Source organism: Pan troglodytes, chromosome 3, assembly GCF_028858775.2.
Source record: "Pan troglodytes isolate AG18354 chromosome 3, NHGRI_mPanTro3-v2.0_pri, whole genome shotgun sequence".
NCBI lineage: Eukaryota > Metazoa > Chordata > Mammalia > Primates > Hominidae > Pan > Pan troglodytes.
This window is the reverse complement of record NC_072401.2, coordinates 106,592,989-106,619,834: the sequence shown is the minus strand read 5'-3', so window position 1 is coordinate 106,619,834 and position 26,846 is coordinate 106,592,989. Positions and strand designations below refer to the sequence as shown.

The window sequence follows — 26,846 nt, the reverse complement described above, 5'->3', positions numbered from 1 at the left end:
CTTAAGTGTTCTCACCGTAAACACAAAAAATGACTGAGAGGTGATGGACGTGAATTAGCTTGATAGTAATAATCACTTCACAATGTATATTAAAACATCACACTGTATCCCTTAAATATGTACAGTTTTGTCGACTGTTTGTCAATTATACCTCAACAAAGCTGGAACACACACACACACACACACACATACACACACACACTCTCTTGAAACTTTCGAGCTCCAAACACCAGACTGCTTGTTGGCATCCAACTGTTTAAGAGTTGATTTACATTGATTACGAACAAAGAGACAATGGAGATTTGCAAATAGGGAGATGATGCCAAAGATAATTCAAAATTTATAGGGAAGTTATTTAACCCCATGTCTTGGTTTCTTCCTTAGTAAAGTGGGGAAAGTAATAGCACCAACAAAAATATAGATGATGTAAGAATTAGATAATCTTTGGAAAGTGCTTAGCATGGTACTTAACCCAACATAAGAACTTAATCAATAGCAGCTATTATTAGAAATATACATAGCTTGTTATGCTATTTGAGGCAACTGACTTTACTTTCCCATGCCTCCGTTTTCTTATCTGTAAATGCAAGGAATGGGGTTACTGAGTCTCTAAAGTCCTTTCAGCTTGTAGCAATCCATGATTCTATGTTTGAAAATAAACTATGTTTTTGATGAATTGTTTATTGAAATGCTGGAGTGAAGGTGGTGGCAATCCAGGTGGCAATGTCTTATAAGCAGTTAGAAACAGCTCTAGTTTACAAATCTAGATCTAAAATATAAAAATATATTCAAACACACACATACATACACAGAATTAAATCTATAATTCAGGGAAAAAGATGAAAAGCTCAAAAAAGGTAGATTAAAAAGTCTGATAATTTGTTACAAGTAGGAAAAAGTTTAAAATACATATTTAAAATGTTCATAATTTGTGACAGAAAATTTATTCTTCACTGAAAAATTTATAGTCTCCTGATTTTTACTTTTTTTTTCTCATCCTTTTAGGCAATTATCCATGCTAAGCACAGCTGCTGGTGTTTAGTTCAATAAATACCACTAGTTTATCATTGCATATTTTCCAAAATTACTTCTCACCTTTTCTTTCTCTTTATCATTAATCTATCACACAAAAGGGGATTTTCTCCCCGTATTATTGCAGATATAGGCTCTTCAATAGAATCCTAATGTTAAGCAAAATAGTTCTATACAAACAGTGATTTTGGGAAGTATTTCTATATGTAATAGGAATGGCATGTTTTCAAAAATAAAATGTAAATAATAGATAAACACTTAAAAAAAAGAAAATGCAGCTCTTGCTCCAACTGTTTCTATGAAGGCATGCAGCAACATTATTAGAGATGGTTAAGTTACTATACTAGCTTCTAAAGAGTTTGAGTCAGCTTGGTTATGAAAGAGAGTAACACTCCTCAGGGCTTGTCACCTTCAGTTCCTGAATACTAAAGTGCCTACTTGCTTGTCAGGGTTAAAAGCTACTATTTTAAGTTCAAAGTGAAAAGCTCCTTTCAGGTGGTAATGATAGTTTAAAATAAACAATGTGGGGCAGGGAAAAGCCTCCTTTAGGCATCTACCATGTTTCCCCTGCAGTCAGGCCAGTGCTTTCTTATTCTGTATCAGTATTCATGATCCAGGTCATTAAACAGTTAGTAAGATAGACACCACTCTTTCTCCCTGTATCCCACTGATAAACAACTGCAGGCTTCAGAATTCTGGAGCTGTGTGTAAATATGAAAGCTCCATGTGTTTGACCATGTGGGAAGGCATTAGGGTAACCTGGGACTGCTACGCAAGAGAGAACTCCCTTGCACGAATGTTATCATCACCAAGCAAGCTGTTTGTTTTGTGTGTGTGTTTGGTGCCTCAGCTGTCTTCTACAGGAACCATATAAAAACAGTTTATACAAAAGACCCCAAGGATTCTGTGCACTTTCAATATATTAGGGAAAATGCAAGATATCAGTATTTTTTCATTTTATATTTATAGACAGAAACTTTTACTATAGTCTATTTAACCATTTCTACCAAAGAGGATTCAGCTTAAATATGAAAAGTTCAAAACACATACACACCACATACACACACTTAGTAGTAACTGAAAAAAGACGAACAGCCTAAAATTTCCACATTGCTCCTTGGTATGCATCAGATTCAATCTACCATTCTGATATTTTATAATACACAGACAACTGTCACTCAGTCTCATCTTTATGAAGACAGCCTATGCATTGAATAAGTCAATGTTTATTGCATGCTTGCCCCTTCAAGTGAAACTACAGTACAGCCAAATGAAAGTTCTATTTGAATCCCTTTTTTAGTAGAAATTAACTTATAGCCTTAATCAAATTCTGAGCACTTGCAGCTTATATCCATATATGATTTACTGTGAAACAAAGGTCTGAGAAAGAGGGAAAATATTAATATTCTAATATAAGATAGGATGATTTTTGTTAAAGCTCGAGAGTGTTCAGTAATGGCTCTGCTCTGTGCAGGAAAAGTACACTCATAAGTAATTTCACCCAAGCTTTTACTATTTAGGCCGAGGATAATTGAGAGAAATACATCATTTATAGTCCGACACTAAAAAAGCAAGTAGATAAATCACGCAAATAAGAACTTTTAAAAATCTACAACCTACTCTCATCGCATCTTAATTCAGTGTATCAGAAATGTACAATAAATTATAAGTAATAAACACTAAAGAAGTAATATCTTTTCATATCCAGAAGGCTGCTTTTGCTCTGCAACAGAATGAAAAAATATCTATCCTTAGATTTTATTGTTAGTTAAATGAGTCACTCTTTTGGTAATTTCCTCTAAATGAGAACAGCTTTAGATGTTAAATGGCTAAAACCTGAGTTTCTATATGTGAATAATAGATTCGGTCAGATAATATTTAAATTATTCCAGATATAAAGTTCTCTTATACCAAGTATTACTTAAAGAAAAACACCTGTAATCCCAGCACTTTGGGAGGCTGAGGCGAGTGGATCACCAGGTCAGGAGTTCAAAACCAGCCTGACCAAGATGGTAAAACCCCGTCTCTACTAAAAATACAAAAATTAGCCGGGCGTGGTGGCGAGTGCCTGTAATCCCAGCTACTCCGAAGCCTGAGGCAGAGAATTGCTGGAATCCAGGAGGCGGAGGTTGCGGTGAGCCCAGATCGCTCCGCTTCACTCCAGCCTGGGCGACAGAGGGAGACTCTGTCAAAAACATACAAACAAACCAACAAACCAAAAAACCCCAAAAAAACAGATTTGGTGCTTGGCTTAGCTCTTGGGAAAAGATCCTTTATTTAAAAAAATATATATTTCATTTATAGTATTACATTTCAGAGACTCTGATTTTTCCTATCTTTAGAAAGGTAGTGTAATTACAAAAACATATTCTATGAAAGAAGCAGTCAAATGAGCTAACTTTTCAATTACTATAAATTTCATCTTTGATGATCTAATTACAATTCTTTGTTAGGCAAGAAGGCTTCTATTTTGGATGATAAATGATGACATCCATCTCAAATGATCCTTAGATGCAATACAAAAAGAACTCAAATTCTGTTCATATTTTAAATATTCAAACCAGTCTGCTTACAGCTAATAAATAGCACCAGTACACATATACCAAATATACGTGGTTAGACACTTAAATTTTTGATGCTTTTTTTTATTTCGACTTGCTTTGTATTGATAAAAATAAATGAAAAGCTCTAAAAATCAATTTGGGATAGGAGGCACATTCCCTAAATATAGAGACTTAAAGCTTTGTTGTTGTTGTTTTAGCTCTAGATCTTGGTATGAAATTAAAAATGAAGGAAGGTTGAGAGAATTTACAGAGGATGGGGAAAGGGGAGAGGCAGGTATAATGGTATACTAAGGAGCATGATTAACCAAGAGTTTTCTTGAGTGTTTTCTGGTCAGACCGTTTAGTTTGGGAAGTCAATCATGAATTCTCTTGCTTTTTAAGATGCATACAAATATCAAGATTTTTTTTTTTTCTGAGACGGAGTCTCGTTCTGTCGCCAGGCTGGAGTGCAGTGGCGCGATCTCGGCTCACTGCAACCTCCGCCTCCCGGGGTCAAGCGATTCTCCTGCCACAGTCTCCCAAGTAGCTGGGATTACAGGCGCCCGCCACCACGCCCAGCTAATTTTTGTATTTTTAGCAAAGACGGGTTTTCACCGTGTTCGCCAGGATGATCTCGATCTCTTGCCACCCGCCTCGGCCTCCCAAAATGCCGGGATTACAGGCGTGAGCCATCCTGGCCAAGATGTAATTTTTTAAAGGCATTTTGTGAGGCTGGGAGGCAGGTATGCAAATCTCACGTAAATTACAAGAGCACTGTGAATTATAATCAGATCCAAAGCATCATCTGCTCACGTTTCCCCAAATCACAAAAATGGTTTGGCATGACTAGTTGTTTGCTGCAGGGCATAAAAAGATTAATCTTAGCTGGGCGCGGTGGCTCAAGCCTGTAATCCCAGCACTTTGGGGGGCCGAAGCAAGCGGATCACCTTAAGTCGGGAGTTCAACACCAGGCTGACCAACATGGAGAAACCCCGTCTGTACTAAAAATACAAAATTAGCCGGGCATGGTGGCGCATGCCTATAATCCCAGCTACTCGGGCGTCTGAGGCTGGAGAATCGCTTGAACCGGTGAGGCGGAGGTTGCAGTGAGCCGAGATCGCGGCGCCATTGCACTCCAGCCTTGGCAGCAAGAGCGAAACTCCGTCTCAAAAAAAAAAAAAAAAAGAAAGAAAGAAAGAAAAAGATTAATCTTGTATTTAGGCACAGCTTTTGAGGCTTTGGTAGGAAAACCATGCGTTAGGGAATATCCTGACCTAAACACCTTGATCTTTGGTTCATGACCCTATCAGAGCCAGACAAGGGCTCCCGGACAATGAATTAAACTGTGTTGATTCCTCCGCCCACAGATACTCAAAGCTTACTCTATCCACTGTTACATAAGAGTCTCTGGAATCCTAGGATGGTGTTTGTAAATACTGCCACGTGCACGGTACCCACGTGTCAAATGTTGATGTGACCGCGTGTAACTGGAAGGAGAGAAAGCGTCTACAATTTCCAAAGAGAAGCCTACTATTTTTTGGCCCTAAAAATGAGCATACAGATGTCAAGGAATTATCACTAACTAAGGGTGACTTATTTGTCTTTTCTTTTTTTTTTTTTTCCAAAAAAGAGGAAGAACTGTAATATTTTTTTCCTGTTGCATTTCTTGTAATCTAAATTAACTGCTCTACCTAATTCAATTTAGGATCAGTTTTACAATTTCAGCAATGCATTCTGAATGCACTTTCTACTTCCTCTATTTGCAGGACTTATTCTTGCTTGCTTATTTACTTCAGTGTAAACTGAGATATTATAGGAGATGAATTACATAAAAACCAGAGATATACACTAAGTAGGCAAATGATTTACAAAGTTATAATTTACACCCAATTAAATTACAACATGACCCATTCAGTATTCAATGGCTTTCCTTGGGTGAAGGAAAAAAAAGGAGTATTTTACCTCTCTTCCTATCTCGGATTTCACCTTCATCTACATTCATTATATCTTTTACAATGGGTTTGTGAACAGAAAACAAGTAAACTCCATTCCTCAAACACCTGAATTCTTACCAATACTGAGAAAAATTACAATGTCAATAACTAAGTTTTTAACCCCTAAATATAGTTTCCCAAAAACCCTGAGGATTAAGGCATGACTAATTATAACAATGCAAAAAAAATTAAATAAAGAAAAACCGTCAGTAGTAAATTAAACTCATTGTATTTTAAAAAATATTCTGACTTCAACAAAACCCAAGAAGTGTCTTTAAAGTCACTTTAAAATGCCATACCCTAGATCTCCCATGCTCTTGAAAAACGTTGGTAAAAATGTTTTAAAATTACAATATATGTTTAAAAAATTAGTTGATGTCCATAAAATCTTATTTGAAATAAGAACCACATTTTTTAACAGTAAATAAGTTGTTTCAAAGTAAGTAAGTTGTAACAGTAAATAAGTTGGCCAGGCCGATGGCTCATGCCTGTAATCCCAGCACTTTAGGAAGCAGAAGGGGGTGGATCACTAGAGGTCAGGAGTTCGAGACCAGCCTAGCCTACATGGCGAAACGCTGTTTCTACTAAAAATGCAAAAATTAGCCAGGCATGGTGGCTGGTGCCTATAATCCCAGCTACTCGGGAGGCTGAGACAGGAGAATCGCTTGAACCCAGAAGGAGGAGGCTGCAGTGAGCCAAAATCATGCCACTGCACTCCAGCCTGGGCAAGAGAGTGAGACTCTACCAAAAAATAAAAAATAAAAATAAATAAAAATTTTTAGTTCCCACAGTTAGTAACCAAACGTCTTTTTCAAGTTTGCTTTTCAGTAGAAATACATAATTAAATCTTAGCCATTAATAAGGTGAGCCAACAGCAAAATGTCTATTAGCTTTGCTTTCTGCCAGTGTTTTTCCACAAGCGTAATGTGGCAGACAACTGCAAAATTAAAATACAACCTTGTTTTAAATTCAACTTATGTAGATAATATAACTTCACTGGAGAAAAAACCATTTCGGTGGCTAGATTGGAAGAAAGATAAAATCTATAAAACAAGGTTTAAAGTATGTTTTTTCCTGCTAAAATGTATCTGTTTGTACTAAAATAATTATTTACTAAAATAAATAATTTACATGGTAAGAATCTTTAGTTGTGAGATTTTTTTTTCCTTCATTTTTGAAAGGTACCCATTTATGGTATTCTTCTTTTCATCAGTTACATTTGGTACATTAAAATAGGAATGTAAATGAATTAATATTTTAATAATTCACTTTTTAAGATGCTCACTCTGATTTGATGAACTATCAGACACTGTATTTGTAGAAATGGTTTTTTCTTCTGTTATAATGTATATAGGAGAGTGCACAGTAGAACAAACAAAAAAGCTAATAATCATCTGAATTAATTACAGGGTGCTCAAAGTGATCCTTTTAATGCAAATATAATGAAAAGTTATAAAAGAGCTGAGATAACTTTACAGCCAATGGCAAATATAAAAATTCTATAACTTCAAAGCAAGAGACTTCAAACAAAAGCAGGAAAAGTGCTAAAAGAACAAACAGGTTAAAAAAATTAATAAGACCAGGACAGTATGTTATGGATAGAATCTGGGTGTGGTCCCATTGTATTACTCTCACATTCTGGTGCTCTACTTCAGAGGCAGCACAACTAATAATTATGGTATTTTTTAATGGGTGCCCTTCTTAGTGCAGACAGGTAAGAAAAACGGGAGGAATAACTCATATACCATGCTACGTTATCTGGCTTTCATTATCCCTATTGAAGCTTTTTTACTTTTTTTTTATGCATCATCTGTTTCAGGAGAAAATACTATAATAACCCATTTGAGAGATGGGTGAATGTTCTCATTAACGTATAACCTGGACATAGAAGCTAGATTTAACACTGCATCAAGAAAATAAGTGATTTGGTAAGACAGGTTTTAGCAATGGCTAATGAGGCACGACAACTGTAATTAAAATTACCATTACTTTTACCCACCCACAGAACAAACTGTGACAAATCTCAAAATGTTAAAAGTAGCAAATTAAAAATATCAATACTCTGTATGGCATACCTAAATGTCAGATTGCCTGCATTTCTATGCCTGAACATAGGCAATTCCCTTTGAAGAGAGTAGTACATCAGCAAAAATTCACAGCCCATTTTTCTTCTTTTGAATATGGTGTATCTTCTGTATAAATTACTTATAAAAAGCAAAGCTAAAAATAAACAACAAATCAAAATGTTCCTAATATGCGAGAACAGATTTACATTTTTTGGAAGTGCATTAAAAAGCAAAGATGAAGTACTACACTCAAACTTGTGAACAACTTTTTTAAAATTATGGAGATACTAGTACAAAAATTTATAGTCAGCTGAGGTGGTTCACAAAGTTTTGAGAGAAACAAGAGAGAGTGAAGACAAGTAAGCTACTCATTTCTCCAGTAAGGAGAACAGAACCTAAATTCTATCTTACTGCTTTCCATAACCATCACTACACCAACTTCTTAATGGGTCTAACATGAGCATCTATCTTGGGCTTGTCAAACATACTCAACAAACCTACAAGTAGATGCTATGATCATACTCTTACAAAGTAAAATTCTATAGTTACTCATTGAACAAGTGATCATAACAATTATATAAAGCCAATATACTTCCTTATTGGGTACAATCACATGTGTACCTTAAATAAGTCTCTGAACCCTAAAGCTCAACCTTTCCAGATCAGTGAATTTTCTCCACTCCAGTTATCAGTCATGGTCCCATGGTATGGGATCCAACTGGCTGCAACCCAGCATTCTCATGAGAATAAAAAGGGAGAGAAGCATTGCACAACAAGAATGTCTGGTATCCAGAATTACATAAGGTTAGAAATTCAAATACAATCAACCCCAAGTAATTCACCCTGTGTGTCCAAAACTACAAGTCATAGTTCCATAGGGACTAGTGTTAAAAATCTGCACTCATTTTACCTTTAAGTGGTTTGTAGAAGTTCTGCTGGTATTTGTAAATACTTGCAGCCATGTGTAGCAAAGATGGAGAGCCATCATCATTCTGACCCTGTTTCTCACTTTGTCCTGGCATTATGAAGACTGCTGCAAAGCAATTTCCTTTTCAACCTTATTTTACATCTTCAACATGCCACAGTATCAGTTAACAGGAAAAGAGTCACTTGTTTAAACCCTATGAGATACTTTGTCATTTTAACTTTAAAATCTGAAACATGACAAGTGGAGATATAAACAGTTAACAAACTCAAAGTTTTGAAGTTTATTCTCTGCCCTGCATTGCCCTTCTGTTTTCACATAGATAAGACATTAATACCCCCCAAATCTAGTAATTTGTTATTATTTCTAGATTAAACTGCACTTTGTAGTAATTTAAACAAGAACAGCAATTTTTATAGTTTTTTTTTTTTCTTTGAGAGAGAGGGTCTCATTTTGTCACCCAGGCTGAAGTGTGGGGGCACCAACATGGCTCACTGCAGCCTCAACTTCCCAGGCTCGAGCCATCCTCCCGCCTCAGCCCCACAAGTACCTGGAACTACAGGGATGTGCCACCACACCCAGCTAATTTGTGCATTTTTTGTAGGGATGGGGTTTTGCCATGTTGCCCAGGCTTGTCTCCAACTCCTGAGCTCAAGAGACCCACCCACTTCCGCCTCGCAAAGTGCTGGGATTACAGGTGTGAGCCACCGCACCCAGTCACATTCCTTTTAACACTTGGGTTACATCTCCTGAACTGAATGGCTAGGTAACTAAAGACATCTGAGAAAGTTTCTTGCACCTATACATTAAGCCCTCTTTACCAAGTCATATAACCTATCACTATCTATTGAATCTTCCCATATGAGCTCTAAAGGCTATTGTTATCACAAAACACAATGCCAACTTTTGAGTGATTAAGTATCCTTCTCATCTATAAGAGGATGTTGCCCAGACTAATCTCAAACTTCTGGTCTCCCGCCTTGGCCTCCCAAAGTGCCAGGATTACAGGCATAATAAAACTCCTTGATGCCATCTTCCTAGAAAGATATGCTTAGCTTCATTCAATCCAAATAGTTCCTGCATTTCTTTTGCATGAGATGTAAGATATTTTCTGACATAACATAAACCAAATAACTCAACTATATTCATTTTTATAACAACAGCTTTTTGAAATATAATTCACATACAATAAATTCATCCTTTTAAAGCATATAATTCAGTGGGTTTCAGCATATTCAAAGAGTTGGGCAATCATTACTATCTAGTTATAGAACATTTTCATCATCACCAAAAGAAATCTCATACTTATTAGGAGTCACCTCCCTCCCATCCCTAGCCCCTAGTAATAACTAGCCAACTTTCTGTCTCCTTAGATTTGCCTATTCTGGACGTTACTTAAAATTGAAAGCATATCATATGTGGCCTTTCTTGTGCCTCTCAGATTCACCTATGTGACAGCATTTATCAATAATCCATTCCTTTATACTACTTAATAATATTTCACTGTATGGATATACCACAATTTGTTTATTCACTCATGACATGATAGACATTTGGGTTGTTTCCATTTTTTACCATTATTAATAATGCTGTAATGAACATTTGGCTACAAGTTTTCATGTGAACAACTGTATGCATTTTAAATCTCCTTTTATGACTTTCTCTACATAGTCCACATTATACACTTTTACAGCTATCAATGATAATGAGGAAGTATAATATAGTGATTAAAAGATTTGGCACTAGAGACAGACTGCTTAACTCAAATGCTGGCTAAGCCTAAGCCATGTATCGGCTGTATGAACTTAAGGAAGTTATTTAACCTCACTGGGCTTCAGTTTCCTCACTCATAAATAGGGATAAGAATAATACCTATCTCTAGGGTTGTGATGAGAATTAAATGACATCAACTTACACTGTCACAAAACAACTTAAAATATTTTTAACATAAAGGCCATTCTATCAAAAAAAGGACTTTTAAGAAAACAAAAACATTCTGACACACATTTTAATATGGCATAACAGCACAATCACAAGATTGATAAATTGCTAAACTTTTGTGCTAAACTTCTCTGTTTTGAGAAAAAAAGGTTTAAAAATATGTGATCATGTGACTAAATGGTATAAAACAAAACACACACAAATGAGTACAAGTTAAACTGAGGACATCTGAATAAGATTAGTAGGCCACATCAATGTCAGTATCATGGTTGTGATATGATATTATAGTTTTGCATGTGATGTGATATGATATTATAGTTTTGCAAAGTGTTGCCACTGGGGGAAATTGAGCAAGTATACGTGGAATCTCTCTGTATTATTTCATACAATGGCATATGAATCTATAATTAACTCAAAAAATATTTCAATTAAAAATATATGATCCCATATAAGTTTACTAAAAACCATTCACTTTTGTGCTTAAAATGGGTGGCTTTTATAGGGCAATTGCCATAGCCTGTAGAAATTAAATGTAAGGAAAACACACCATTACTCCTACCATCACCACCATCACCAAGACACTTAACACTATTTTTCTCTTATACATTGAAAATAGATTAGACCAGGTGCAGTGGCTCATGCCTGTAATCCCAGCACTTTGGGAGACCCGGGCAGGCAGATCACCTGAGACCAGGAGTACGAGATCAGCCTGGCCAACATGGTGAAACCCTGTCTCTAATAAAAATAGAAAAATTAGCCAGGTGTGGTGGGGCACGCTCCTAGTCCCAGCTACTCTGGGGGCTGAGAAAGAGAATCACTTGAACCTGGAAGGCAGAGGTTGCAGTGAGCCGAGATCACGCCACTGCACTCCAGCCTAGGTGACAGAGCAAGATACCGTCTCAAAAAAAAAAAAAAAAAAGAAAGAAAAAGGAAAAGAAAATAGATTATACTTTTTTTTTTTCTAGTTAAATTGCATGGTTTTTCACTAGTTCTATATCATCCATTAAATATTGACTGAGAGGTCAACAGTAGGTTCTATTAGGGAATAGAAAGACATAGAAATCAGTGCCTACCTTCCAATAGACAAAAAAGAAATGTAATTTGAAAGAAACATTTGTAGTATTTTTAGTCAAACAACCAGTTCATTTTATATCCTAGACTGTCCTTCAAAAACACTTTATCCCAATTTATTCATCTCCTATTTATTATTATTATTTTTCTTTTTTTGAGGCAGAGTCTCTCTGCCTCGCCCGGGCTGGAGTGCAGCAGAGCCATCTCGGCTCACCACAGCCTCTGCCTCCCGGGAGGGTTCAAGCAATTCTCCTGTATCAGCCTCCAGAATAGCTGAGACTACAGGCATGTGCCACCACACCCAGCTAATTTTGTATGTTTAGTGGAGATGGGGTTTCACCATGTTGGCCAGACTGGTCTCGAATTCCTGACGTCAGGTGATCCACCTGCCTCGGCCTCCCAAAGTGCTGGGATTATAGGCATGAGCCACCATGCCCAGGCTCAAGTGATTCTCGGGCCTCAGCCTCCTGAGTAGCTGGGATTACTGGTGTGTGCCACCATGCCCGGCTAATTTTTGTATTTTTAGTAGAGACAGGGTTTCACCATGTTGGCCAGGCTGGTCTCAAACTCCTGACCTCAGATCATCCACCTGCCTTGGCGTCCCAAAGTGCTGGGATTACAGGCAAGAGCCACCACAACCGGCCTCGTCTCTTACTTTAATTCTCAGTTTATTCGGAACATGATTTCAAGTCAGTTTAGAGGAACAACTTTCAGTGAGTATAAAGCATTGAGTTCTGAATTATTTTTATTTTTATTTTTATTGAATAGAGACAGGTATCTCACTATGTTGCCCAGGCTGGTCTAGAACTTCTGGCCTCAAGTGATCCTCCTGCCTTCCCCTCCCAGAATGAGCCACCACACCCGGCCTGAGTTCTGAATTCTTAAAACTGCAGGTAGGATGATATTATCACTGAATTTATTTTTACATATATTATATATTGAAAATATATATTATCTATATCTAATATATATTATATTGAAAATCCACCTACTATCTGTTTCTTCTTTTTGAAGTATGACACATTTAACTACACGTCATTACAAATGAAAACATAAATCAAAGCTGATAGAATGTGCTTTTTTGTTTGTTTGGTTTTGTTGTTGTCGCTGTTTGAGATAGGGTCTCTCCCTCTTGCCTGGGCTGGAGCGCAGTGGTGTGATCATAGCTCACTATAAGTTAGAACACTTGAGCTCAATCCATCCTCCTACCTCATTCACCTGAGTAGCTGGGACTACAGGAATGTACCACCATGCCCCACTAACTTTTTAAATTTTTTGTAGAGACTGGGGCCTGACTGTGTTGCCCAGGGTGGTTTCAAACTCCTGGCCTCAAGTGATCTCTCACCTTGGCCTCCCAAAGTGCTAGGATTACAGGCATGAGTCACCATGCCCATCCAAAATTTGTTATTTGGAATGGACAACCAAATATCTATTCTTTTGAGAAAAAGATTATATATCTATTTTAAGTCAGCAAGTCTCTGCAATGTACAATATAGGACAAAAATAATGCTGGAAATAGCAGACATACATAATTCTTTTTGGATTGTAGTCACAGTGATTCACATGCTCTCACTTTCCCCTTTCCCTCCTGGAACCCTTCTCTCCTACTATACACCAAACCAACAGATGTACTGCATAACCTCCTTCAATAATGTCACAGTATTCACTCAGTTTTGGCAGTGAGTAGAAATAGAAATTGGAGATCTAGACCAAGTAAATACTGTATATTTGGCAAAATCATTTGTGGTTGTGTTCTTCAGCACAGTTTCCCAGATAACCACCAGCTCTACTTGGCAACTGGTCTTTCCCACAGTGAAGGCTCCAATTGTAAAGTTGGCTTGGGAGATATTCTATTGCTGCTGGCTTTGGTACCATTACTATCCTTAAGAACTACTGTGCAATGGTAGAATAATCATTGACAAAGTGTTATTCTGATGAACAAATACTGACAGCTGGTCCAAAGTTTTAGCCTGTTCCCAAGGTAGGAAACAATTACATTAAAACAGTCTACATGGTTATTTATATAACAAAGATGACTCTTTCCAGCAATTAGAAATTGCTAGATAAGACTATGAAATTCTATTAAAACAATAACAACAAAAACAATTTAACTTGCATTAGAAGCAATTAAAGCATAAAAAGTAGATCTAAGATTTTCTAAATATTAGATATTCTAAAATATTGACATTATACAATGTCTAGCATCCATAACTTTTGAAGATATTTTATTTCAAGGTAATTTCATAAGAATTCATAAGAATTTACCTACTCAGACTTTGGGCAGGATGGAAAATAGAGTTTCTGTGAGGTGTGCCTATGAATCATAAGGAGGGCTTCTTAATGAGGTCAGTAATTAAGGAAATACATTTCAATAGTGACATTTGACTTACAACATTGTTTGGGGGTGGAGTCTTAGAAGAATTGATAGGGAACTTTTAACTTCAACAAGTGAAACTAAAACATTAACTCCAGTTGTTGTTACCTAATACAAGACCAGTGCCCAATAAGGACTTTGGAATTCTTTCATAACAACTCCTTGGCAGGTGCACTTCACTTGTTCTGGAAGTGATGTTCACTTGCCAATGTCTGGTAGGACCATGTGCCACTGCCTCAAAATCATATCAATTCCTCCGGCTTCTGGCATAAACTGGCACATCAGACCTAATTAAAGCCTTAAGAAGAGTTTGGCAAATACGACAATTTAAACAAAGCAAGGGACTTCTCTCACTGCAACTTAATTTCTCATTAATGATTAGTTCAATAAGAAAATAAGCAAAACAATGTCATAGTTAAGAAAAGCTATCTATCTTGTTATTGTCCATTATCATGTTCCTAAAATTCAATAACCCAAGACAGTCCTATGGAATTTTTGAAGCACCTAGGTAGTATGATCACATATATGGTAAAGAAAGAACTGAGGTTATGTCTTTTATTGTAAACTACCCCATACTTATTAAAATAATTTCTCTTTTCCAACAAAGGATAAAGTGACTAACATACACATCTCTTCCTTATAATCACTGAAATACTTTATACAGTATTAATTAGCAGCTATTTTCAGCATAAAAGTAGGATGCACAAAATAAGAATCTAAATTTGATGACAGGAAAAAACAAGCCTTCATAGTTGTATTCAAAATTATTAACCAATGTAGTTATCCTTATTTATTGAGTGGAAAATGTTGTATCTATTATTAGTTGAGTAGCCTGAAGACAGTATATACCACAACATTTGAAAAGTTGTCCCCAAAAAGTAAATATTAGTTTGTTAGCAAAAGGAATTGTTTTTAATTCTGAATTGCTGGAATAATCAACCATAGTTTTCTCGATAGTTCACCATGAACAGCATTAATGGTAAAATCCTAATTTTTTTTTAATTTTAGGGCAAATAAGAACTAACCAATGAACCGTTTCTATTCCACAGAGATGAGTAATGCTTCTCCCTTGTAATCATGTGAAAGAACCCCACGTATCAATGATTAAAGCAAACTACATTAAATTAACAAAGATCAAAATAGAAAGTTACAAAGCGAACTGTCGAGGACAAATAGTTTTGGAAATTCGACTTATGGAGAAATATCTATTATTGTGTTTTTCCTTCTATTCATTTTTTAATCCTATAAATTGTCTTCTAAACTTCAGCTTGATTATCCAACACTTCATTAACAGTTCTCTGCTTATTAACATTTAAAAAAATCAATATTTATTGTGTTTAAATCTATATTCTATTCCAAACATTATTAAGCACACATATAAACATGTAAAAGAACATAACTCCCCTTAGTATTTCAACTTTCCATTAAAATGCAAATGTAATGATTTCATTAGCCAGGCAACAATACCCACAGTATCACACCAAACCAAACCAATGTCTTTTCTCTGTGAATCCCAACTTCCCTTAAGATACAATCTTATATTCCTATGATGGATCATTTGTTGATGAATATCTTTGAATTTGGGTTTCCCATTATAATCCCTGACTGAAGGGGAAAAAGCACAATGTGTGATTTGAGATATTAAATTCACGAATGTATTCCACTCCCTAGACACGTAAATATATAAATATTTCACTAAATTTTATGCACTAAATTTTACCGCTGGAAAATAAGCCTTTTCTCAATTCTTAAACATTAGATGAAGAAGGGAGAACTCCCTCAATGTAATTAAAAGTATATCATGAGGGGAATAACCAGCAAATAACACTTATATTTCATTTTTGGCCTTTCCAGGAGGCTATCCAGGCCACACTTCATTATGTCATAGGTAGAAAACTCTCCATACAAACCCTATTAGCTTAATAAAACTAGACAAGCAGTCCCAGTGAAAAGATTCAGCAAGATGCGAGTGAGGTGTGTGTGTGTGTGTGTGTGTGTGTATGTGTATGAGAGAGAGAGAAGAAAAGAGTAGAGAGGAGACACAGAGAGAAAGGCAGAGAGATGAAAGACCAAAGAGAGAAGCCAAAAGAGAAATTTGGATGGGACTGTTATAAATCTGCTCTTCACTTCTTTGCTGGGATTGGGTTTCATTTCTTTAGGCGCCCCTGACCTTGCAGTCTTGCAACTCTCAACGCTGCGCTCCCCACCCCCTCCCGCCCCCTCCCCGGGCCTGCGCCTGCCTTTGTGTCTGCCTGTCACTTACCAAGGAACCAAACGAAGCTGATTCGGGAGAAGCACAAAGCCGGGACACAGATTTGTCCATAAATTCTCTTACATACATTCCCCAGGCTGGAAGGCTCAGCCCAGCGCTGACTTATGTACCTTGAGAAAAGTGAGTTCTGGTCTTGTTTGGGGAACCAGAGAAACTATTCTTTCCTCTTTCACTCAGCGCCGCTAACAAAACGCGCGGACTTAAGGAAAAAAAAACCCCACTCAGTGTACTCCAATTCCACTCCCTGTGACATTCACTTCGTACAGCCCCCTAAAGGGGGATAAGAAGGTAGGAGGAGGCAGACACAAACCCAGACCCAGACCCTACAGCTGATAAAAGGGTCGAAAAACACCCTATCAGTGTTCTCTCTGAGGTTGTTCAGGATAAACGGGAGACTCGTTTCACTTACACGAAAGAAACAGGGGAAGAGGATTAAAGGGAAAAGTAGTGCCCCCAAAGCTGAACTATTTTAGAAAGGAAAGCAAATTTAAAAATCACTTTTCTGAGGATTAAAAAAGGCCGGGAAACCGGCTCGTCGGAGGCACAAAGGTAAGTTTTCTGGGAGATGAGGGGACGAGCATTAGGAGGAGAGAAGAGAACACAGAACTACAGGTTTAAAAGGGGTAGAGGGAATTAAAACTATATTTGTCAGCCATGTTGAAGAGGCTCCAGTAATTTGTGAAGCTTCCCTCTTCCCTCTTGGTATTTGTGGGTGACACTACAGGGTTTGCTCCCCAGTCCCTGGAAGCCCGAGAAAAAGCGAAGGGGAGAAGAAAGGGAGAGTTTCGCGGCATAAGAGAAGCGCTCTGACCTCGTTCTCGTCCCTCAGCCTTGCAGCAATCCAGCAGTTGCAGTCGGGTCTCCTTTCTAACAAATCCTAAAGGGCAGCCATCTTGCTTCCTTCTGCTTCTCTACGAAAGCAGCCTAGCCTCCGCATCAATATTCATAAGGCAGTTTGACGTCTGTTCTCATCACTCAGCGGGGCCGGCGTCTCGGGGCGGCCGCGCCGAGGGGGCGGACGTGACTTGCATGCGAGCGGGACCTGGGCGCGCGGCGCTCGCGAGGAGGCGGCGGCGGCCGCCCGAGCTCTCGCCGCTGCCACTGCCGCTACCGCCGGCTCTCCTCCTCCGCCCGGGCCTCCTCCTGCTCCGCCCCGGCCTCCTCCCGCTCCGCCCCGGCCTGCGCCGCCGCCCTGGGGCCCTCAGCCCCGGCTCCCAGGGAATTAGCCCCCCGCACCGGGCGTCCAGCACAAAGGCCGGCGGCACCTGGGGCCGTACAGCGGGGCGCGCAGTGGAGACCTGGGCTGCCCTCACGCCGTGCAGTGGCGCGGGGGGAGTGGTGCGCCCGGACGAGCGCGGAGTAGGGGCCAGGGCTGGCGAGCGCGGGGAAGGGTGCAGCCCTCGGGAACCCCGGGGACCTCGGCGGGTCTCCACCCCTGGGAGAAGACGCAGAGCAAGCGCGAAGGTTGGGGGCGAGGTGGGAGGTTGGGATGGCACGGGTGCCTGGACAAGGACGTGACATCTAAGATTTCCCTTTGAAACTTTTTGCTGGTCTGCACTCCACCACTTCGAGGTCCCGCGCACACGCCCCCGCGCGCACCCACCTCCTCCGGAGTGTACCCGCACGTGCCCTCGCTCTGGCCCCCGCCTCCACCCACTGGCACCTCTCCCCGCACCACACCTCCGCTTGCGCCCACCTTACCCTCAGAGGCCCGCGTCTCTATCTCCCTTTAGATCCCCTTGCCCGCGCTCTCTTTTCACTTTTCCGTCGCTTTAATCTCATTCAGCAGAAGCGCTCCCCTGTTTCACCGAGGGCATGCCCTTAGTGCTTTAGGGGCCTGTATTTTTAAAGACCCGACAAACTGGGAAATTGACCGAGTTCTGTTTCTCCCCGCCCCGGCCCACCTTCTGTTTACTTTAGCCACGTGGGCTGAGTAGAAGGGGGCGTCTCACAGATTGAAGATGGGTTTCTCACTAGTGACCCCCTACTTCTCGCTAGGAGGAAATAAACCTGCACTTTCAAATGCTTAAGTTGCCTCTCGTAAGAGCCTCTACTTTGAAGTAGTTTCCCCCCGTACAATTAAGTAATGAAGAAACCGACCGATACAGAGCTAATTCCGAATGACGGATGCTTGATTTTCCCTGACATTCGGAGCTCTGTAACTATGCTCTTCCTTTGACCGGAGTTTTTCTCTATTGCCGAGTAGTGTCACTTCCCCTTCTAATGCTCCTTTTTCTAATCATCAACTTTTTATTTGAAGATGAGATGAAGAACAAAGCCCATATGGGTCATAGTAAGTATCATATTACGTCAGATAGTCGTTTTTGAAATATTCCCTTCATCTTTTACATGTTCTTACATGACTGACGTTCAAATTTTAAGTGGGTATTTTGGTCACATCTTTTATGGGATCACTGCATGGTGATCACAGTACCCTTAAGTCAATACTAGTTATATTGTGTAACCACACTTTTTTTGGTCTGTAATTTTTTTAAAAGCGAAGCCCTAATTTTACGAAATCGGAATATTTCCTCTTTGAAGAGTGTAAAAAAGGGAACTCCTTGCAAGTGTCGCATTGTTGCTAAGAAGAATGTTTAGTGGGTCCAATCAAACTTTGTTTATTCCATTTTGAAACAAAGTTGACTCAGATTTCAGATTTTGCACAAACTAAGGAAAATAGTACATTTTCCCTTAAACATTTCAGGTGGGAATGACATTCCATGTTTTCTAGCTGTACACTAAAGTGTCACTTAGGTCTTGGAAATTGTTAATGCACTTTAAAATCTAAGCTGTTTGAAAGTTCTTTGTGATCTTTATTTCTTTCTATCTTTCTTTTCTTTCCTTTTCTTTCTTTCTTGAGACAGCCTCTCTCTGTCACCCAGGCTGGAGTGCAGTGGCGCGATCTCGGCTCACTGCAACCTCGGCCTTCCGGGTTCAAGCGATTCTTCTGCCTCAGCCTCCCGAGTAGCTGGGACTACAGGTGTGCGCCACCACGCCCAGCTATTTTTTGTATTTTTAATAGAGACGGGGTTTCACCATATTGGCCAGGCTGGTCTGGAACTCCTGACCTCCCAGAGTGCTGGGATTACAGGCGTGAGCCACCGCGCCCGGCTTGTGATGTATTTTTCAAGTCTAGGAAATAAAGTTCTCTCAAGACCACAACATACATTTATACAGTGCACAGTATTGCAGAGTTGTTGAAACATGGGCTTTGGAGTTTTACAGAGCTGAGTGACCCTTAACTCTATCTTTTCCAGTGTGACCTTGTGCATTTTACTTAACTCTGTCGGTATCGGTTTCTTTCAATCTGTTCAACAACCTGTAAGACAGCAGGGTTGTGGTGAGTTTTTAATAAGAGCACTAGGTAAGTGCCCAGGTAGTTACTACTACTACAGTAACAAACCATTTACTTCTAGGAGTTATTTTGTTTCTGACTATAGAAGTATATAATTATATATCTTCTTACATTTAATAATATGTGGAAAATATTATATTAGCATGTGTTTAATATAAAAGTATCCGTAGGTTCCTTTAGTTATAACTGGGAAATGATCTTTCAGGTCACCTCCCTCTCATTTCTTCTTTGAAAACTGCTCTCTGTTGTAACAGGGTGTTCTTGCCTATTTGGAATCATGTTTGGCTTGCAGTTGGTTTTACAACAGGCCCTGAACATTTTCTTGCCAACTTCTTTCTCTGCACCTCCACTCTACCCTTAACCATCATGACTTTTTAAAATTTAAAATAAAATACATTACTCCTCTTGGCTATTGTGATTTTTCAACAGCAAAAGGAAGTAAAATTCTGCAGGCCTTCACGTATAAAATATTTTAGTTAGATTTTTTTTTTTTTTTGATTTGAAATACTTCCTCCTGCTATTTCTGGGAAAGAAAGGATATAGTTTGCATAATCAGTTGTTTACTGAACGCAGTGCGCACTTGTATGGGTAATTCAGAACCAGCTTTTATTAATTGTGTGCATTCTTGAGATTCCTCCTCCTATAGGTGTGGACAATCTATGTTTAAAATATAATTTGCTGTTTTAACAACACTTATCAAATTCTTTACCATTTTTTCCCTCAAACTAGAAATAGCAGCACTGCTTCCATACAGAGAGATCCTTGCTTCCTTAACAGAGAAAAAAGACTAATAGAACAAGTTCCACAACATGCTACTCTGTGTTAGAAAATTGACTTGATTGGCCTGCGCACCTGCTATCTAACTCAGTTGCTCAGTCTTTAAGTCTCTTAGGGTGGAGGCAGTTTCCTGTCTGCTGCTGTCCATTAAAGAGCTGATGCTGGTAGTTTGCTTTACAATGCAAATTTTTTTTATGTTGTACTAACACAAAAATAATAGGTGCATTCTTCATTTCCTCCCACCTGCAGAATAGAAAATGTTCTTTCTTTCTTTCTTTTTTTTTTTTTTTTTTGAAACGGAGTCTCACTCTGTCACCCAGGACGGAGTGAGTGGCACGATCTCTGCTCACCGCAACCTCCGCCTCCCGGATTCAAGCAATTCTCCTGTCTGCTCTCCAACTCCTGACCTCGTGCTCCTCCCACCTCAGCCTCCCAAAGTGCTGGGATTACATTTTTCTTTAAGGACTTGATACTCTCTTCAACACAGAGAAATAGTTGTGATATACACTGCTTTGAAAGAATTATAGTGGTTTAACAAAAACATAAAATCATGGCCTGTTGTTTCCCATCTCCAAAAACATGTTTCTGAAGTATAACATGATAAAGATTCTCTGTATGCTTAAAAGACAATTGACCATCAAACAGCATAGCAGTCACTGCGGTTAAAAAGCTTTCTTATTTATTTTGTTTGGTTACATTACTGCACATTATATGTAGGTACGTATTTAACACAGAATACTAAGTTTTAACAGTCTCCAATAGATGACATATTGAGATATAATATTTTAGCTTATTAATATAAATTATTATTAATAAAAATTATTGTCTAAACCCAGGGATTATAATATGATGAGAATCTCGATAGAATCTCTTATGATTTCTAGTTACTTTTTTCCTAATCTGATTTTATTTGGTTAATTTTTCTTTATATAATTTGAAAATTTTAAAGAAAAAATACAAATTATATAATATTAAATTAATGAAATCAGGAACTATCCAATGTGTGTACTAATTTAATGGGGGCAAAGTAGAATATAAGATAAACTGAAAAGTATTGGCAAAGGCATTATAGAAAGAATATTACTGAGGAGGATCACTTAAGCCCAGGAATTCAAGACTGTGAGCCACGTGAGCCATGATTGTACCACTGAACTCCAGCCTGGGTGATAGTGCAAGACTCTGTCTCAAAAAGAAAATGAAAGAATATTAGAATCATTAGTGGGACAACATCATGGAAATTCCTCCACAATTATTGCAAATATTGCTAATACCAATCTCTTACAATTTTAGGGAATACTTTTTCTTTTCATAAATTCTGACTTCACAATCCAGTAACTACTCTTTTTGTCCTCATCCAAATTTACTAAATCACTTAGTATCTCATTTTATTTTGAAAGAATAATTTTTAACTTTATTGATGAATTTCAGTAATCAATAAAATTTAACTATTAATAATTACCTCAGCACCATTTTATAGGACTCTAGTTTTTTGGCATTTTATGTGTATTATTATGACTTAATATGCAAAATGATGTCATATTAAAAATGGCATTTAATGTAATTTCCATCATATAAATATTAAAGGTGAGGTTAAGTGATTTATTTAATGTAATTTCCATCATATAAATATTAAAGATGAGATTAATTGATTTACTTAGGGTCAGACATCCTGTAAATAGAGAGCACCTTACAAATCTAAATTTTGTGAATTAAGGTTTAGGCCTTTTTTATTATACCAAAGCTAACCTTCTGTTTTTTTCCTGCTTATCCTCCTCTAATTTTTTTCTCACCATTATTAGCACTGACTGGTAAAGGAATCTTCCCTTCAAAACCTCATGTTAATTTTCTATTATCCTTTGCTACTTAAACAATTAAAAACTCAGCACCTACATTTACTTAGCACTCCAAAAGTAAGTTTATTGGTTAAATACTGGCTATGCACCAAGCATTGAAATAATTGTTTTACATTCATTATCTCTTTTAATTTAATGCTTATTATAACCAAGTAAAGTAGGTAATATCTTGTTGAGAATTAAGGGCTAAGTAACTTGGTTGCTATAAAATAGCGGGAAGAATTGTCTCAATCAGGGTTAGCTGACTCTAAAGCTGATGATCTTGCAGGCTACCTGGTGCTGTCTCCCAATTTAGCAGATACAGACATCTATGTTTGCCCCATCATAAGTTTTTCACACAGTATGTTGTATAGCAGTAACATCAGTATTTCCTATATCTTTCTCATATTTAAAAAAAAACCTCTTTTGTCCAAATCTCTACTTTATAAAAAAAAAATCATTGCTTTCTACTCTGTTTCTTTAGTTTCCAATTTTGTGCCAGGGAGTTGACATTCTTGAACTCTTCAGAAGAATAATTACATTCATGTAATAAGCAAATGTGATACTGTACCCCTTCCCCACAACCACTTTAACATGTGTCTTAACTGACTAACAATTGGTTTGCAAAGGTAAGTTCTAGTGTATGTTTTCAATATTGGCGCGGAATTGCACCTTTGACCTGCCCTTGACTTTTATGAATGGCTTAGGGTTCATTCCGCCAAGCAAGGAAGCTGGCAGGTGGAAAGAGCGCCATCTACTGAAATCATTAATCGGACATGGGTCTTTGGTGATATTAATAAAATGCTCAGAATGGGATACCACCAAATCTTTCAATTAGGAAAACAAAAACTAATTTAGGGAGCTTTTGAAAAATATGCATGACTAGGTTACCCTCCTCTACCCCCGCAGGCCTTTTGGAGATTCTGATTAAGGAGGTCTGGGATGGGGCAGGAGTAACAATATTTTTTGAATGATTCACAATGTGATGTACAAACTGTGCTTGAAAATCACTGGGATGGCTTAATGTGTGAGAACGCAATAAAAACATTTAGTGTTTACACCTATTATGAATAGTTAACAGGCACACAATATTATTCATAGAACATCCTATGACAAAGAACAGACTTTATATATCTCTCTATAGTATAGTGGAACTCTTTCCTTCGCAAAGATCCTGCAAAGCTGCCTTTAACTCTTTTGATATTTCATATTGATTAAATATTTCTGAATTCTCTTGTGATAGGTCAAAAAATTGAGGAAGACATAATTAGCAGCTGAAGAATGACTCAGATCATCAGTAGTGAATAAGAATGATTAGGGGGAAATGTAAGTGACAGGAACAATGCCCTGAAGCAGTGGGGAGAAAGAAGTACTGGACATGGCCTGAGTTCCATGTGTGAAGAATATTCTGTTTTGTTGTTGTTGTTATTCTCATGGGAAAATTCTACTGATGGAGTTCTGTCAAAAATTTTAAAGTTTTTAAGCCATTCCTATAATCTTGGCAATTAGACCAGTTGAATATGATTTTTTTTCTTTTTCCAAAATAATAGTCATGCAATAGTTTATGAGTGTTATTATCTGGCATCATGCTAACAGTTAGTGCAATTCTTCCTGGAAGGAAGACCTATAGAGATTAAACAATGTTTAGGCCCCAGTAAGTTAAATTATTCCCTTTCCGACAGACACCCTATATGGAGAAGGCAAATTAAAAAGGAAGTAAGGTAGCTATTAGTTGATATCCAATTTTCTTCAAATCTTCTAAAGTGTGTTTTCATATTTTCTGGAGATGTGTGGGAAAATTGAGCTCTGACTCAGATCCAACTCAAAGCCTGTGCAAGCATGAGAGGCTAAGTAGTTTCCTGCGAAGCTCTGCACTACCAACCTCTGTTTAATTTGTTTTCTTGTGTTATATCTCAGAGTACAATATTATTATGATTTGGCAGAAAACCTTGATCTGTTAGTAATTAGGCATACCACTAAAGTGAACATGGGTTGGTTGCCAGGCAATTGTTCTGCATTTCACAATGACTTGTATACTCAAGAGAATAAATTATATCCAAGCAGGGACCACAAAACAGGGGTTTCTGACAGGCTAGGGTAGAAGGTGAAAACACACACACACAGACACATACACACACACACACACACACACATCAGAATAGCAAAAACAAATCCCAAAGGAGCATTTCATTGAGGTTCTCTGAAATCTTATGAACACTGGCCCTAGTTTGACTGGATAGGAAGATGCAGGACAGAACTATTGAAGAAGGGTTTCTTTAGCATGGATTAGTGGTCAGGTGCATGCTGATCCTAGGGTGATGATGATATATTTTAATGAAGAAAATTTTCTGAAACCCCTTTAGTAACACAATGTCAATAGGCACTGTCTACTAGTGAACAAGAACGAGAGAGTCTCTAAATTTAAAATTGGTGAAACAGTAAAGTCATAATTTTGATAAGTGAGAATTGCTGTTAAAGGTAAAGGTAGTGTGAGGTCAAAAATAGATATTCAAAAAATTTAGAAAGAGAAACTCCAAAAACACACTTATTGGAAGTGTTAAACTTAGGCAATAAGTATACGATAGGATCCAAGATTGTAGTCTAGCCTCCACTACTGAAAACCTACAAAAAACCTTTAAAATGCATATGTCATTTAGTATTTACAGTAATCTTGAAAACAGGTAAGACCATTATAATTTCCATTTTATTGAATTTTATTTTTTTAACACCAGGGAACATGTGTTTAATACATGAAGGAACGTGTCAGAGAGATTAAGAACTTGCCCAGGGTGACACAGCAGGTGATAAATTCTCAAATTCAAGTTTTCTTCAGTATTCTTTCCACAAACTAAAGGGAAATAGCCAACTTTAATTCTTTCCTGAAAGCAGAAAAGAAGCTCTTACCAACTTGTGACATTGTATCATAGGTTGATACATTTTCATTCCTTGCCTGTGCTCACACAGATAGAGGAGAATGCTACAGTAAAGGAAACATTTAGGAAGAGAGTGCTTTGTGTATTTTTTTTAAGTAGGCCATCCACTGTGATAGTAATTCTGTTTATTCCAAATGTGAGATGAAAGTTAATCTGTTCCCTAAAAGCATTTCTAAGGGAAAGAATAAGTTATTCAAAGGCATGAAAGACAAAATGTTTGGAGCTCTTCCTTGCTGTCTCCCCTTCAAAGCAACTGAGAAAGATGTTTGGATGAAGGGGAGAGAGAGGAGAAAGAGCTAGAGGGAGAGAAGTTTGTGTGTGTGTGTGTGTGTGTGTGTGTGTGTGTGTGTGTGTGTGTAAGTAATGAGAAAAAATCATTAGACCAGAAGTTTATAAACTGAAAGTTTTATGAAAAGTTTTTTTTTTATTTTGAAATTTATTGAAACAATTCCCCTTTTTATTGATTAAGGCTGGAGGGATGGGGCTTGGTGGATTTAGTTTAGAGTTTCAAATTCACATATTTTCTAATGACACAAAAACTCAGAATGAAACTTGATGCATACAATCTGGAATGAGTGAAACATTTTGCTCTAAACTATTTCATGAAAAGAAAAATTTCATACAATTCTGGTAAATAATAATGTTCTCCAACAAGGCTGCTTACCGAGCAATAATGCTTATTGCATATCCAATATCTTTAGAAAAAGGGCAAATGTAGAATGTATTTATTATAGAATCATTAGCTTTTGGAAACAATAATTACTTTACTTGGTAGCATACATTTTTACTTTTGAGAGACTTATTGATGGGAGCCAATGGGAAAGATGTGAATTTTTGTAGTAATTTATAAAATTCAAAATCATAGCTGTGGGGTGACAAAGGAAATAGTTATAGGTCCCACTTTTAGTTGGGACTTTTGAATTGCTTTGCTCCTGAAAGGTATGTGCCATGAATTGAGAGGAGGGAGGAGCTTACCACAGAATTTGAGATGAATAAAATCTAACCTAGTCAGGACACATTTACAGAATTTTTTTTGTTAAAAAAAAACTGTAGAAATGAAGGCTTGTTATTCTCATTTCCATTACATAAATGGTTGCTCAAATGTGAATTTCTAATTTATCATAGTTTATGGTGATACATTAAGAGACTAATGTGTCATTTGTGTTTTGATTTCTACATTCTAGAGAGACAGTTTAATCAGTGTGTGACCAAAATCAAACAGAGTAAACTGTGTCATCATGGAGATCTGCCCAGGAAATCCCCAAAATACAGAAGGATCAGAAGTAGATGGAAATACTGTCATAGAACGTCTCTCACAAGTGTGTTATAAGAATGACAGGGAAGCTACAGGTTACAACAGATTTGTGAACTCAGCCAAGCACAGTGGTGGCAGGGCCTAGCTGCTACAAAGAAGACATGTTTTAGACAAATACTCATGTGTATGGGCAAAAAACTCGAGGACTGTATTTGTGACTAATTGTGTAACAGGGTATTTTAGTTCCTGTTCTGTGGAAAGTGTAAAGCATTCCAACAAAGGGTTTTAATGTAGATTTTTTTTGCACCCATGCTTTGATTGCTAAATGTAATAGTCAGATCGTGACGCTGAATAAATGTCTTTTTCTAAAAAAAAAAAAAAAAGAAAGAATGACATATTTGTTCTTCATTCTTGTTTCACATTAGTAGTGGCATTTCTCATGCTCTATTTTCCCAGCCTTGTTCTATATTTTGAGT

General features: G+C 37.7%; 2 protein-coding genes across 4 annotated transcripts in view; one reads left to right on the top strand and one right to left on the bottom strand.

Moving 5' to 3' along the window:
- TET2 (tet methylcytosine dioxygenase 2) overlaps window positions 1-17,370 on the bottom strand; it is a 133,202-nt gene extending 115,832 nt beyond the window's left edge. For 2 of the 3 annotated variants that reach the window (XM_003310400.6, XM_009448088.5), the window contains exon 1: window positions 17,030-17,370. The gene's annotated coding sequence lies outside the window, so the exon portion shown is untranslated. The remainder of the gene's footprint in view (window positions 1-17,029) is intronic. The other variant, XM_009448087.5, reaches the window with a different exon arrangement.
- On the top strand, window positions 12,252-26,576 carry LOC134809765 (uncharacterized). Its single transcript, XM_063808471.1, has 4 exons — window positions 12,252-12,285; window positions 17,198-18,511; window positions 23,426-23,508; window positions 26,300-26,576. The coding sequence occupies exons 1-2, from the start codon at window positions 12,252-12,254 to the stop codon at window positions 17,734-17,736; spliced, it is 573 nt and encodes a 190-aa protein (XP_063664541.1). The 3' UTR covers window positions 17,737-18,511; window positions 23,426-23,508; window positions 26,300-26,576.
- Window positions 26,577-26,846: the final 270 nt, after the last annotated feature.